This window comes from Podarcis tiliguerta, assembly GCF_965153285.1.
Source record: "Podarcis tiliguerta genome assembly, chromosome: 16".
Classification (NCBI taxonomy): Eukaryota; Metazoa; Chordata; class Lepidosauria; order Squamata; family Lacertidae; genus Podarcis; species Podarcis tiliguerta.
The window spans coordinates 24,741,692-24,757,257 of record NC_139549.1 but is presented as its reverse complement, the minus strand read 5'-3'; the positions used below and the strand labels follow the sequence as shown (position 1 = coordinate 24,757,257).

At 52.8% G+C, this 15,566-nt stretch overlaps 1 protein-coding gene across 10 annotated transcripts in view; it reads right to left on the bottom strand.

Moving 5' to 3' along the window:
• Positions 1-15,566, bottom strand: part of SMTN (smoothelin) — an 83,950-nt gene that overhangs the window by 38,716 nt on the left and 29,668 nt on the right. For 7 of the 10 annotated variants that reach the window (XM_083417607.1, XM_083417604.1, XM_083417609.1 and 4 more), the window contains exons 6-11: positions 15,138-15,241; positions 12,030-12,114; positions 11,582-11,931; positions 8,711-8,765; positions 5,151-5,255; positions 369-1,016 (exon numbers count right to left, since the gene is read on the bottom strand). In XM_083417607.1, coding sequence (XP_083273733.1) covers positions 369-1,016; positions 5,151-5,255; positions 8,711-8,765; positions 11,582-11,931; positions 12,030-12,114; positions 15,138-15,241 — 1,347 coding nt within the window. Of the gene's footprint in view, positions 1-368; positions 1,017-5,150; positions 5,256-8,710; positions 8,766-11,581; positions 11,932-12,029; positions 12,115-12,582; positions 12,822-15,137; positions 15,242-15,566 lie in introns of those variants that run through there. The other 3 variants (XM_083417608.1, XM_083417613.1, XM_083417605.1) reach the window with 2 other exon arrangements.

Here is a 15,566-nt window from a genome sequence, read left to right as displayed (position 1 = left end):
GGGCAACTCTGGGTCAGTCACTATCTCTCAGCCTGACCTACCTCACAGGGTTGTTGTGAGAACGGAGGGAGAACCACATGCGCTGCCTTGAGCTCTTTCCAGGAAAGAAACACAGTAAATAAACGATTCTGTCCAAAAGGAGCCAAACCGAGAAGAAGCAGAATCACAGAGTGGGGGGCAGGGACCTCATGGGTTGTCTAGTCTGACCCGCCACAATGCAGGAATCACAGTGAACAAACTGCTGGGTGCTCTCCCTAAGGAACTTCCACAGAGCGGGCAAGAAGTGCCTATAAGACACTTTTGCCCCCGTGCCAACTTCTGAGGGCGCCGGACGGTAACGCAAATGCACAGCCCTCGGTGCCACTCACCTGCCCGCTGGTTCCCTGGGGTCCCCACGATTTGGCTCCTGAGGGGCTGGCTGCGGCCATCCTTGATCTCAATGGTGAAGAGGGTCTTCATCTCGTCGCTGGGCTCGGCGGCGCCGAGGTTGCGCGGCCGGGCTGGCAGAGGGCTGCGGGAGGAGGAAGAGCTCAATGGGGGGACATGGGGCTCCTTTGAGCCGGAGGAGCTCCCCGGAGTGTTTTCAGCAGAGGGGCGGGCAGGTGCCCACTTGCTCCCCTGCCATTGGCCAGCCTGGCTCCGCCCCCGGGGGCCGGCCGCCTCTTTAGGGCCAGCCGGACTCTCGGCGGGAGGCCTCACTGTCCCGGTCTTTGCCTGGATGGCGGAGGGTTTGGCCGGCTGCTGCTGCTCCTCTGCACCCCGCTGCCCGCTGGCATCCTGGAGGGCACGGCCGGCAGTGCCACTGCTGCCACCCCGTGCCCCGGCAGGTAAGTCTCCTGCACGTGGGGGGTTCAGGAGCTGCTGCTGCTGCTGCAGGATCCGGGCGCCTTTGCCCGCACTCTCCGCCTTCCGGGGGTGGGCCGCAGAGCCGGCCGGCTTGGGGGGCTCTGAGCTGAACTTCCGTGCGCGGTCCAACACAGATCCGGATCGCTGGAAGGGCTGATCCCGGCGGGAATCTGCAAGACAGAGAGAGGGAAAGGGGTGTGCTTGTCGGCTTGGGAACAGAAGAGAGTTTATGCATCACATAAGCTGGGAATCTGGCCAAGAACGCTTCTGAGCTCCTCCCAGAGTTTATACGCACTTAAAACAATAACAGAAGGAGCATCGCCAGCACAGGCAGTGTGAGTGACTATCAGAGTCCTTCCCTGTCCCAGGAAGGAAGATCAAAGTTAGGAAGCCCCAAATCCCCAGCTTGTCAAAGAAACATAGAATCGTAGATTTGGAAGGGACCCTAAAGGTAAAGGGAGCCCTGACCATTAGGTCCAGTCGTGGCCGACTCTGGGGTTGCGGCGCTCATCTCGCTTTATTGGCTGAGGGAACCGGCGTAGAGCTTCCGGGTCATGTGGCCAGCATGACTAAGCTGCTTCTGGTGAACCAGAGCAGCGCACGGAAACGCCGTTTACCTTCCCGCCAGAGCGGTACCTATTTATCTACTTGCACTTTGATGTGTTTTCGAACTGCTAGGTTGGCAGGAGCAGGGACCGAGCAACGGGAGCTCATCCCGTCGTGGGGATTCGAACCACGGGCCTTCTGTTCGGCAAGTTCTAGGCTCTGTGGTTTAACCCACAGTGCCACCCACGTCCCAGTAGGGAAGGGACCCTAAGGATCGTTTAATCCCAAACTTGATTCTCCTGTTTTCAGACTACAATTCCCATCAGCCCTGACCACTGGTCCTGCTAGCTAGGGATGATGGGATTTGTAGTCCACAAACAGCTGGAAATGCAAGTTTGGGAAACACTGAATTCTAGCCCTACACCCAGCAATGCAGGAATATGCAGCTGGCAATCGAACCGGCAACCTTGGCTTTATCAGCACCGAGCACCAACCAACTAAACAACCCTTCTCATTTCTCTTACAAAATTAAGCACGGGTGGGTTACATGGCTAGGAGGGAAAACTTATCCCTGCCCGATCCACTTGGTCCACAGCATTTCTCAGCAGAACTCAGCTGAACATTCGAAGATTCGGGACGGAAGCAAAGCTGTCGGCAGGCGACATGCGATTAAATCACAGAACTCGGGGCTGCAGGAGGCCATGGACTCGATGGGCCACTGGCCTGGTCCAGCAGGGAAACTCCACTTAGGTTCTTAAAATCTAAAACAGCTCCCACAGAGGAAGGCTCTTTTCGGACGGAGGAAGCTGCCTACTGCTGAATCAGACCGCCAGGTTGTCCAGCTCAAGGTTGCCCACCGCTGAGAGCCACAAGCAGAGAGAGCTGCTCTTGCACTCGAGTCCTGCTTGCGTGATTCCCACTGGGATGTTTGGTTGGCCTCTGAGAATCTAGTACGGTACAGGACAGGCCATTAGCCTGATCCTACAGGGATAGATAGATAGAGCGAGCAGTGTCAGCACTGACTGGCAGCAGCTCTCCATGGTTGCAGGTGAAGGACATTTGCAGCCCTCCTTGGAGATGCCAGGGGTTTAACCAGGGACTTTACGCATGCAAGGCAGATGGATGCTCTATACGACAAAACTGTGTCCCTTTACTGATTCAGACCATTAGTCCATCTAGCTCAGCACTGCATACACAGACTGGCAGCATCTATCCAGGACTTCAAACCTGGACATGCTGGGGATCAAAACTGGGACTGCCTTCAGCAGCAGCAGCAGCAGCATTGTTGTTGTTGTTTGTTTGATAATAGTTTTATTTAGTCAATAATTTTATTTGGGTTGCCTCCTGGGACGCCCACCAGATGCCCCCTAAGTAAACTGGGCAAAGCAGCATAAGGTCATAAGAAGAGGCCAGCTGGATGAGGCCAAAGGCCCACCTTGTCCAGCATTCTGTTCTCACAACGGCCAGCCAGGTGCCTGTGAGAAAACAGCAAGGAGTGTGTTGTTTGATTGATTGATTGATTGATTGATATAATTATTATTAAAATTTGTATGCCGCCCCATATCCGGAGGCCTCAGAGTGGTGACAACATAAAATCACAATATAAAAAACACAAAATGCATAACAAAAACAACTACATTTCTACCACACGTCTTAAAAGGGCATTGGGTGTTGATTAGTAGAGTGGTTCATAAAAAAATTTTTTTGAAAATGCCTGCTCCAAAGGTCATCTTTTACTACACTAGGGATTATATAGCTATATCTGGAATTTCATGCGTATCAGTTAATATCTTGATCCTCCTCCATGAAAATAGCTGTTTACTTGGCCGTTTTTCTATGTTGTAAAGGTTGAAATTTCAATTCAGGGGAGCAGGTAAAGGACCCCTGACAGTTAAGTCCAGTCGCAGATGACTCTGGGGTTACGGTGCTCATCTCGATTTCAGGCAAAGGGAGCCGCTGTTTGTCCGCAGACAGTTTTTCCAGGTCATGCGGCCAGCATGACTAAACTACTTCTGGTGCAATGGAACACCGAAACCAGAGCAGAGCACGGAAACGCCATTTACCTTCCCGTCGGAGCGGTACCTATTTATCTACTTGCACTGGCATGTTTTCTAACTGCTAGGTTGGCAGGAGCTGGGACAGAGCAACGGGAGGTCACCCCGTCGCAGGGATTTGAACCGCCGACCTTCTGATCGGCAAGCCCAAGGGGCTCAGTGGTTTAGACCACAGCACCTTCCTAAAGACGGATAAAACTCATCTCAGTATCCTGAGTGTCTGGGTAGTCTTGCTTAAACAAAAATGTTTCAAGCTGGCATCTAACTGAGTAGAGTAAAGGCACTTGCCTGATGTCCAGGCAGAGAGTCCCAAAATGTAGGTGCTATTATACTAGATGACCGATTTCTTCCATGCAGAATGGCCGTGGCTCAGTGGAGGCGCTTCTGCTTTGTATGCAGAGCGTCCCGGATTCAAATCCCTGCAATCTCTAAGCAGGGCTGGGAGAGACCTGAAACACTGGCGAGCTCCTGCTGCCACCCAGTGTAAACGACATGGAGCTAGATGGAGTGACGAGGGGACTCAGTATAAAGGCAGCTTCCTATGTTCCTGTTTAAAAAGGGCCACGGCTTAACGGTAAGAGCAGCTGCCTGGCATGCAGGAGGCCACAGGTTCGATCCTCAACAGCACCTCCCGGTAGGGCAGAAAACATCCCCTGCTTGAAACCCTGGAGAGCTGCTGCCAGTCAGTGTTGACACTACTGAGGTAGATGGACCAATGATCTGACTCAGTATAAAGCAGCTTCGTATATTCCTATGTCTACTGTTGGGTCTGGATAGCTCAGTTGGTTAGAGCATGGTGCTGATAACGCCAAGGATGCAGGTTCAATCCCCGTATGGGACAGTTGCATATTCCTGCATTGCAGGGGGTTGAACTAGACCAGTGGTTGCCAACCATTTTTTGGCCATGCCCCACCTAGGTAAAGATAAAGGGACCCCTGACCATTTGGTCCAGTCGTGGCCCACTCTGGGGTTGTGGCGCTCATCTCGCTTTATTGGCCGAGGGAGCCGGCGTACAGCTTCCAGATCATGTGGCCAGCATGACTAAGCCGCTTCTGGCGAACCAGAGCAGTGCATGGAAACACCGTTTACCTTCCCGCCGGAGCGGTACCTATTTATCTACTTGCACTTTGACACTTTCGAATTGCTAGGTGGGCAGGAGCAGGGACTGAGCAATGGGAGCTTACCCCATCGCGGGGATTCGAACCGCTGACCTTCTGATCGGCAAGTCCTAGGCTCTGTGGTTTAACCCACAGCACCACCCGCGTCCCATGCCCACCTAAGCATCTCTAAAATCCTGATTCCCCCCCCCCCCCACCGGTGACATATAATTCTTTTCTTAGTCACATGGAAGAAGCCTAAAAGGCCATTAACTTGGTCTAGACCAGCTTCTAAATTGCCCCCCCAAATCAAATTCCCCCCCTCCGTGTTGCATGTACCCCACGTTGGGAACCACAGGACTAGATGATTCTCAGGGCCTCTTCCCACTCTACATTTCTATGATTCTAAGGCAGCTTCCTTTGGAAGGCATAATAAAAATAAAAATAATGCAGAACACCTGAGAGGGGGCTGAAACAAAACCCACACAATGCCAACTCTGTCCTGTTGGATAAGTAGCAACTATGCCACAGAGAAGGAGAGAGAGAGAATGAATGTCCCCCTAACACAGCCATGAAGCAATCCGTTGTTAGGCCAGACGGTTGTTACCTGTGCTGGTGGCCTGGCGTGGCGTCGGTTGTGTGGTTTCACCGCAGCGGGCATCTGGAGGGGCAGGGGTCTGGGGGGCGGCACTGGATGGAGCTGCTGAGGAAACTGTCAAGGGGGGGGGGGAGAGAAATGAAGCTATGTTAAAGAAAGGTTCTGAAGCTTCTCAAGGGCTTAAACCAGTGGTTCCCAACCTTTTTTGTTTTTGGCCATGCCCCACCTAAGCATCCCTAAAATCCTGATACCCCTACCGCACCCCGTGACATATAATTCTTATTATTCAAAAAGTGAACTCCTATTCACATGGAGGAAGCCTAAAAGGCCATTCAGTGTTAATAGCTCATTCTCGAATTCCCAAACGTTGGGAACCACGGGGTTAGACAAAGGGGTTCTCCAGTGGGGAAGGAGCATAGCTTGGTGGCAGAGCACCTGCTTGGAATGCAGAAGGCCCCAGGTGAAACCCCAATGGCCCCTCCAGGCCCCTCCCTTGGAGAGCTGCTGCCAGTCAGTGTCGAGAACACCAAGCTGAATTTTCCCAGCCCTGCCCAGAGGACTGAACCTAAGACCTACTTATGCACAAAGCAGGCGCCATCTGTCACTGAGCTTGTGGCATCTTCCACTTTAAAAAGAGCTAAGATTCTAGTCCTCACTGTTCTGGATAAAAGGCCAGATTGAAGTGGAATGTTGTAGTAGTAGTAGTAGTAGTAGTAGTAGTAGTAGTAGTAATGATAATAATAATAATAATTTATTTATATCCCACCCTCCCCAGCCGAAGCTGGGCTCAGAGCGGCTAACAACAATAAAAGTAACACAGTTTACATAAAATCACTATCAATTAATTAAAATACATTCTAAAATCAATTCATTCTAAAATCAATGTAGAAAGCTGCCTTGTACCAAGGTCTGGCCATTGGGTCCATCTAGCTCAGTACTGTCCACTCGGACTGGCAGCAGCTCTCCAGGGATTCAGGCAGAGGTCTTTTCTCAGCAGAGGATTGAACTCAGGACCTTGCGCAGGCAAGGCTGATGTCGTGTCACTCAGTTACAGCCATAATAATAGCTGCGAAGGGGGGTGATGGTGCGTGGCCTTAATAGACAATAATGATGCAAAAGGTCTTCAAAAACATGGGATGGCAAGACAGCCTGTCCCAGATCCCCACTTGTAAGAATTCTCGTTGCCAGGGGTTCCCATTCCATGGTGTGTGTGTGTTTTGGTTGTGCAATTTAGAGCCACAACTTCTGCCCTGTGGCTGAACTTTGGGGCCAGAGGAAAGGACGCCTCTTCATAATTATTCCTTTCCGACTGTTATTAAGCACTGGATTTACGATTCGCCCTCCCTCCCGAAAGATCCCAGGGTGATGAATTGCAGAAGAGCAACAAAAGACGTCAATGTGTTTTTTTATTTTAAAAAAAAACCACCTCCCGTCGGTTTCCGCAGCCGGCCTCGCCAAACTCTTGGGAGTCTCTGCACCCTTCGGGAAAGTTAAGAAGGCGAGAGGGGCAACAAGGAACGTGACTGAAGATTGGAGATTCGGTCGAAGTGGAGGGAGAATGTGTTTGCAAAAGGGGGCCCTGGAGCCTCCTTGATCTGCCAGGGAACAAGGGGGGGGGGGGAGAGAGAGAGACTGGGACAGAGCAAAGCCCAGAGGAGAAAGGAAGACGGGGTGGGGGGGTGGGAGGGAGAAGGCAGCTGAGGATGGAGCGAGGAGCCGTTCCTGACCTTATTGGGAGAAGGAATGCAAAAGGTCCGGCTTGGCGGAGCAACAGATTCCCTTTCATGGCCCTTGGAGGAAGCCTTAGACGCTGCCTGGCAGAAGGGGGAAAGGCAGGGAGGGGATGCAAGGACAACCGCAGAGAGAGAGGCCCAGAACCCAAAACAAGGGGCACATCTCCCAGGGCCAGGGCAGACCCCGGACTCCCTTTGCAGCAGATCCGGGTCGAGGGGCCTGACCCCGTCTTTGTGGAGCCTTACAGAGGATGGGACAGGGGTGGCCGGAGTTTTTCCAAAATTGCAGCTGGGGTGAAGAGAGGGCGAGGTCTAAGGCTTGGGCAAGGATGTTGCCGGGATTAAAGGCAAGATGAGGCATCTCCAGCCAGATGGGCGGGGGTATAAATAATAAATTATTAAATTATTATTATTATTATCTCTCCCAGGGCTCGCGCTCAGCTCTCGTAAGCAAGCGACAGCGCGCCGTCAAGGCCAGCCTGCAGCCAGAGAGCTCTGGATGCCTTAGAGCAGCATTTCCCAACCTTGGGCCTCCAGCTGTTTTTGGACTACAACTCCCATAATCCTCAGCTAGCAAGACCAGTGGTCAGGGATGATGGGAATTGTAGTTCGAAAACAGCTGGAGGCCCAAGGTTGGGAAACACTGCCTTAGAGGGCCTGCTACACACACACACACACACACACACACACACACACACACACCATGATTCCAGACACGGGTAGGGTTTCTAGAAAGGAAGGTGTGGGCTGCCGGTTGGGGCTGGTGGGAGTACATGCATGATGAACACACAGCTCTCTTTCGGCAGAAGGGAAAGGACGCCACTCGGGGATGGAACACAGCTCAGCGGTAATGCATCCGTTTTGCATGCAAAAGGCTCCAGGATCAATCCCCGATGACATCTCCGGGTACAGTTGTGAATCCCTGGAGAGCTGCTGCAGGTCAGTGGAGGCAGCACTGGCCTAGGTGGACCAATAGGTCACTGGCCGGGCATCTAATTTGCATGCAAAAGGTGCCTGGCTCAATCCCCAGAGGCATCTACAGGTAGGGCAGGAAGAGGCCCTGGTCTGAAACGCCGGGAAGCTGCTGCCAGTCAGTGTTGACAGTACTGAGCTAGATGGACTTAATATAAAGCAGCTTCCTGTGATATGGGGGAAGGCCATAGGTCAGCAGTAGAGCATCTGCTTTGCATGCAGAATGTTGCAGGTTGAATTCCCAAAATCTCCAGGCGAGGCTGGGAAACGCAGGCGGTTGGTGTAGACCAGGAATAGGCAAACTCGGCCCTCCAGATGTTTTGGGACTACAACTCCCATCATCCCTGACCACTGGTCCTGTTAGCTAGGGATGATGGGAGTTGTAGTCCCAAAAAACATCTGAAGGGCCAAGTTTGGGGATGCCTGGTGTAGATAGAAAATACTGAGCCAGATTGACCAGGTTTCTGGCTCAAGTATGGCGAAGGGCCACAAGCTCAGCCGTAGCGCATCTGTTCTGCATGGAGAAGGTGCCAGGTTCACTGCCAGGCAAAATCTCCAGTTAGGACTGGACAGGAAATATCCCTGTCCAAAAACCACTGGAGAGCTGCTGCCGGTCAGTGTAGACAACACTGAGCTAGATGGAGCAAGGGCTTTGGCTCCGTCGAAGGCACGTTTCGACATCCTCATGTTTGGGGGCCTACAATTCCCTAGCCATACTGGCTGCGGCTAACAGCATATCTAGTGCAGGCTGACCCACAGCATCCCAAAGGCAGCCCCCCTCTCAATGGGCTCAGCACCCCCAGTGCAACCCAGCACCCGTCAGCCAATGTCCACCAGCCTGTTATGCTTGGCTCAAGACCTTACCACTTTCTCTGCTGTCCACGACATCCGCTTCCTGCTCTGGGGCTTGAGGTGCATCCTGCGGGAGGTTGGAGAGAAAATAGGGTAAAAATCGAACCCATTGCCCAGCCACACAGGTTGGCAGATCTCAAAAGAGCAGCCAGAATTCACCCCACCAGATCTGTGTCTGCCCCTCTCTTCCTCACGGGCCAAATTTTGCCTGGCAGGTCCCACCCACCTGCTGACCACCCGATTTATTGCCTTTACAGTGGTACCTTGGTTTACGAACCCAATCCGTTCCAGAAGTCCGTTCTTAAACCAAAACCATTCTTAAACCGAGGTGCGCTTTCCCTAATGAGGCCTCCTGCTGCCGGTGCCCTTCCACCATTCGGATTCCGTTCTTAGACCGAGGTAAAGTTCTCAGACTGGGAACACTACTTCCGGTTTTGCGGAGTTCATAAACCGAATCGTTCGTAAACAGGGCTGTTCTTAAACCAAGGTACCGCTGTACAGTGGTACCTCGGGTTAAGAACTTGATTCGTTCTGGAGGTCCGTTCTTAACCTGAAACTGTTCTTAACCTGAAGCACCACATTAGCTAATGGGGCCTCCCACTGCTGCCGCTGGGCGATTTCTGTTCTCATCCTGAAGCAAAGTTCTTAACCCGAGGTACTATTTCTGGGTTAGCGGAGTCTGTAACCTGAAGCGTCTGTAACCCGAGGTACCACTGTATATGCCACCTTCTCTCAAGGAGCTGAAGATTGGCACACATGGTTCTCCTCATTTAACCCCCACAACAACCCCGAGAGGTAGGTTTAGGCCGAGAGAGCGCTGATAAAGCCAAAGTTGCAGGTTCAATCCCTGACATTTCCTATTCCTGAATTGGAGGCGGCTGGACTACTTGATCGTCAGGTCCCTTCCAATGCTATGATTCTATATGGCCAAGTTGGGATTTGAACCTTGGTCTCCCAAGGTCTTAGTCCGACACTCTAACTCAGTGGTTCCCAAACCTTTTCACCGTACCCATAGCTCCATAAACTCATCTCTGGTTCCCCCTACCCTGTAAAAAAGCATTACATTGGTACCTTGGTACTCGAACGGCTAGGCTCCCAAACAAATCGGCTCCCGAACGTGGCAAACCCGGAAGTGTTCCGGTTTGTGAACGTTTTTCGGAAGCCGAACGTCCGATGCAGTTTCTGCTTGAGTGCAGGAAGCTCCTGCAGCCAATCAGAAGCTGCGCCTTGGTTTTTGAACGGTTTCGGGAGTCGAACGGACTCCTGGAACAGATTGAATTCGAGAACCAAGGTACCACTGTATTCAGAAGAGCAGTTTGCATGGCTCGTTAAGGAAGAGAATGGCACGATGCAAATCAAAACAGTAATGATGAATTTCACATTTATTCAAACTCCAACTATTTAGCTGAATTAGTTCAACCAAATTGATGAAGTTGATCTAGCGATAACAGCCTTTCAAACTCTGATGGTCAGTTACACTTCCAGTGCCTGCCCCCCCCCACCCCACTGCTGCTTCTTCATGCCTCTTAGTGCCTCCCCAGGTAATCCCACCACCCCACCAGTGGGCCCTACCACCCACTTTGGGAACCACTGCTCTAACCACTACACCTCACTGTCTCTCTGTTGCAGTGACATCGGGTGACAAGCCTCTCTGACGATGACGGGCTCAAGGACCAGGATGGGTGGGCTGGGCTGGGGTTGCACTGAACACCTCTGCTAAAACAGAGGTCTTTCCCCTTCATTTTACGAAGGGGGTTCTCAGCGCAACCCCTCTCAGGATCCTGGAGCGAGGGCCGCCCACTGCTAGCTGCTTCCTCTCTAGCAAAAAATAATAATAATGTCGGGAGTTACAGCAGTGTTTCCATTCTGCTGTAGTACCTGTTCCACCAAAAACGACATTGTTTTCTTCTCTTGCTTTTTGCATGTGGCAAATACAGTGGTACCTCGGGTGAAGTACTTAATTCGTTCTGGGGGTCTGTACTTAACCTGAAACTGTTCTTAACCTGAAGCACCACTTTAGCTAATGGGGCCTCCTGCCGCCGCAATGCCGGAGCACAATTTCTGTTCTCCTCCTGAAGCAAAGTTCTTAACCCGAGGTAATATTTCTGGGTTAGCGGAGTCTGTAAGCTGAAGCATGTGTAACCTGAAGCATATGTAACCCGAGGTACCACTGTACTAGGTGGAAGGGCAAATGATGCCTTCTTCCCTCCCTACCAGCCACACCCCCTCGCCCCAAGGCCACACAGCACCTCACATGCACCCTGAAAGTTCCTGCTTGCCTAAAAAGTGTCCTCGAACTCTCAAAACGAAGGATGGAGAGCTGTATAGAAACTAAGGTAAAGTTAAAGGGACCCCTGACCATTAGGTCCAGTTGTGACCGACTGGGGTTGCAGCACTCATCTCACTTTATTGGCCGAGGGAGCCAGCGTACAGCTTCCAGGTCATGTGGTTAGCATGACTAAGCCGCTTCTGGCAAACCAGAGCAGCACACAGAAACGCCGTTTACCTTCCCGCCGAAGTGGTACCTATTTATCTACTTGCACTTTGACGTGCTTTCAAACTGCTAGGTTGGCAGGAGCAGGGACCGAGCAACGGGAGCTCACCCCGTCATGGGGATTCGAACCGCTGACCTTCTGATTGGCAAGTCCTAGGCTCTGTGGTTTAACCCACAGCGCCACCCATGTCCCCCATATAGAAACTACCCTACTGTAAAATGTGCATTCATTGCCCTACCCACTTTGACCCCTGACCTCTCACATCCCTGGCATGCGGCCCCTGGAAAGTTGCCCAGAAGGGAAGGCGGCCCTTGGGTGGCAAACCTCTCCCCACACCTGCACTATTCATCCCCTTCCTGTGAGGTTAGGGGGAATGGCGCCCACATACCTGCTCTCTCGGAGTCTCTTCGCTCGGTAATTTCGGGGAAGCCTCCTCTTCCTGGGAGGAATCGCTTGCTGCGCTCGGAGCATCTGGCAGCCCTTGCGGAGGCTCGCTGGAAGCGGACTCTCCTTCGGGAGCTCTCAACCCCTCGCTGTCTTCTGGAGCGGAAATGCGGCCGGCGCCCGTCTCCTCCTCGGAAGCGGGAGGCGATTCAGTCCTGGAGTCGCTGTCTCGGGAGCTGGCCTCGGCGCTCGACTCTGGATCCGGCCCGCTCTCTGACAGCGAGGGTGGCTCGGCGGGTGCTTGGCCGGCGACAGGGTCCAGCAGCAGGAGAGTTCCCGCGGGGGTGGAGGAATCTGCCGGAAAGGATGGACAGGAAGGAAGGTCACGACCGGCGGAAGAGAGAAACCCCAATCCTTATTTCCCCGGCCCTTGATCGCAGAGGTAGACTCACCCGGCATGTCTTCTGGCTTGGCGTCCTGACGCTGCTGGCTTCGCAGCTCCCGGATCTGGGCCCTGATCAATTCCCGCTCCTGCACCTGAGGAGAGATGGGAGAGGGAGAGCGCGGTGTCAGCCGGCATCACTCTGCATACGACTTGGCGACCTCACCTGAGCACACCTGCAGCCGCAAACATCCACTCGCATACTGCCACACCCTTTCGATCCAATGCCCGATTAGAAAAGTAGCTTCCAAAGGATGGGCTTTTCACCCTTACGGGCGTCTGAGCATGTGCAGAGTGGCAGCAGCGACCTGCGTTTGCGACGGCAAGCCCAGAGGCGAGAGGGTTCTGAATCGGCACGGAATCAAGGATCCAGGGTTTTTTATTTCGTTTTTTAAGCAAGGTCTTTATTCACCTGCGGGGAGGTATCCCCAAATCAGCACACAACAGGTCAGGTGTAGCACCTCAGAGGAGGAATCTGAGAGGCAGACAAAGGTTTGGTGACAGCCAGCTGAGGGCAGCATCCAGCAGACGTACACACACACACACACACACACACACACTACCTTGTCACACCCATCCAAACGCTCTCTTCAGGTCCTGGCTCTCCAAAACAAGACGAGGCTCCAAAACTATGGGAGCCGTTGAAATTAGGGAGCCGATCCCCCTACCACAACGAACAATTAGGCAGAGCGTGCATCTATGTGGGAGCGGTTACTAAGCAACCAGATGCAGCCCCCTCCTCAAAATAATCCATCCATCCAGGTTAACTCTGGGTTGCTAGGCAACCACAGTCCCCGGTCCCCTGACTCTTTTTCAAAGATGCTGAACAGAATGTGGGAATTTGGGGGGGGGGGATGCGCGGAGGGAGGAGAAATTTGAGAGGGGGCTTTGCATGGGGGGAGGCAACAGGGGAGAGACGGTTTGAAGGCAGCCTTCACCAAGCATCCAGTGCCCTCCAGGTGTTCCCGGACTACAACTTCCATCGGCCACAGTCAGTGCAGCCATTTTTGGATTGCAGCTTCCAACTCGGCGGGGGAGGGGGGGGAGAGGGGGGGCTGGAGGGAGTTGACGTCCAAAACTACTGTAGGGCCCCCTCACCCACCCACGCCCCATGTCTTTTCCAAAAAGCAACCTGGCGGAGGAAGGCAGTGATTTGGATTGGGGCCGCAGCATGTGCCAGTTTAAATGTAGAACACAGCTCTCTTTTTAAAAATTCACCATGATTGAATAAGGATACAATATCTCTCTCCCTCTCTCTCTCTCTATATATATATGTATCTGCCTGTCTTCATGGATTGGAGTTCAAAGTGAGCAAAACCCCACAGAGGGAAGACAAATGTTTCTGCGTCCATCTAGGTTGGGGGGGGGGGTGAGTTGGAGGGGTGTGTGAGCATGGCAACTCCAGACATCCTTCATCAGAAACAAGCTTCTAAGCAAGGACCTGGGCTAGACCGAAATCTTCCTCTCTTTTTTCCCTGGGAGAAAACTGCCATCTAGTGGACAACTCACAGCACTGCTCGGGAAACCCAAATCTGCAACGCTGCATTTCCCACAACCCCTGCAGGGTGCGATGCTCGCGGGTGAGCCCAGAGTCCTGCCAAACTGAACAAGGACCGAAACGGCAGCAACCAACGGCCCTTCCAAGAGGAACCCCTGCAAACCACACCCCTCGGCTCACCCCAGACCTCCTAGGAGAGAGGAGGGGAATCCGTGGCCCTCCAAGCTAAAACTCCCACTGTCCCCGACCCCATGAGCTGTGCAACAACACCAGGACAGCCACAGCTCAGGTGGCCTGGGGGCCTGCTTTGCAGGCAGTACGATACAGGTTCGGTCACCAATGGCATCTCTACGTAGGGCAGGCAGAAAATCCATGCCTGGAATCCCGGAGAGCCGCTGCTGCTGCCAGTCAGTGTAGGCAATATGGAGATGGATGGATCAGGGGGTCTGACTACATCTGAGGCAGCTTCCCGGCAGGGACATAACTAGGGGGTAGTGAGGAAGGCTCCCACCAGGGGTGCAGGCGAGGGGGCCCCTGCAAAATCGGCTTTAAAATATGTCCATAAATATGTCTATAAATAAAAATATTGATTATTGCCTCATAAGAAAAAGTTTTAAATACAGTGGTGCCCCGCAAGACGAATGCCTCGCAAGACGGGAAACCCGCAAGACGAAAGGGTTTTCCGTTTTCAGAGGTGCTTCGCAGGACGAATTTCTCTATGGGCTTGCTTCGCAAGACGAAAATGTCTTGCGATTCTTGAGGGGTTTTTTCGCTCCCCAACCGCTTTTTCTAAAGCACTAACCTGCTAATAGCCTTTTAGCAGCTAATCCGCTAATCCCTTAAGCCTTTAATAGCCGTTAATAGCCCTTAAACTGCTAATAGCGCTAATCCACTAATGGGCTTGCTTCGCAAGACGAAAAAACCACAAGACGAAGAGACTCGCGGAACGGATTCTTTTCGTCTTGCGAGGTACCACTGTAGACGGTCTTTATATGATATGCAGGGGCCCTGTTTCCCCCTATTTTTTTCAGTGTCACATTCCTTTTTCTTTAAATTTCAAAGACTCCAAATGCGCACTATTTCACGTTGCGTGCTTAAGAATTACATGGGGCGCGGGTGGCACTATGGGACGCGGGTGGCGCTGTGAGTTAAACCACAGAGCCTAGGACTTGCCGATCAGAAGGTCAGTGGTTCGAATCCCCGCGACGGGGTGAGCGCCCATTGCTCGGTCCCTGCTCCTGCCAATCTAGCAGTTCGAATACACGTCAAAGTGCAAGTAGATAAATAGGTACCACTCTGGCGGGAAGGTAAACAGCGTTTCCGTGCGCTGCTCTGGTTCGCCAGAAGCGGCTTAGTCATGCTGGCCACATGACCCGGAAGCTGTACGCCGGCTCCCTCAACCAGTAAAGCGAGATGAGCGCCGCAACCCCAGAGTCGGCCACAACTGGACCTAAATGGTCAGGGTCCTTACTTTACTTAGACTCACAACGTTTCGGCCAATCTGTGAAAGAATTCATTACAAGGTGAACTGCATGAGGAATGGAATGGGTGGAGGGTGGGCAGAGAGAAGAGCTGATTTGTACGTTTGTGACCTTCTTTTTGCACATGACTTCCGCTCACCTCAGAGATGTCCCCGTCCGCTGTGTTTCCTTCCCTTCCTTTGACCGCCAGGGCCTCATCCGTCTCCCGCCGGTTATAGTAAGCTTTCCCCGCCAAAGCTGCAGCTTGAGAAAGGAAGAGAATAAATAAAACAGGTTTCGCCTCTGGAGGTTTGCTTCCTTGCACGTATTTGCAACTCCTCGCATGCGGCCCTCAACTGACTTCCGCAAGGCCCCCGTGCTGCCTCTCCTCCGGCCAGCGGATCCTCTTCCCCGCCACAGACCCGCACGCTCTTCAGCTGTTCCCACCATCCTTCCGCCCGCTGCCACCCAACTGAATGGCGGCGGCCAAGGAATGAACCAATCAGCATCCCCCGCAGCTGTCCTCACGGCCAATTGGCTGGGCGGCATGCTTTTCTGCATAGTTGTCAGGTGGGTGGGGCCCAGGCCT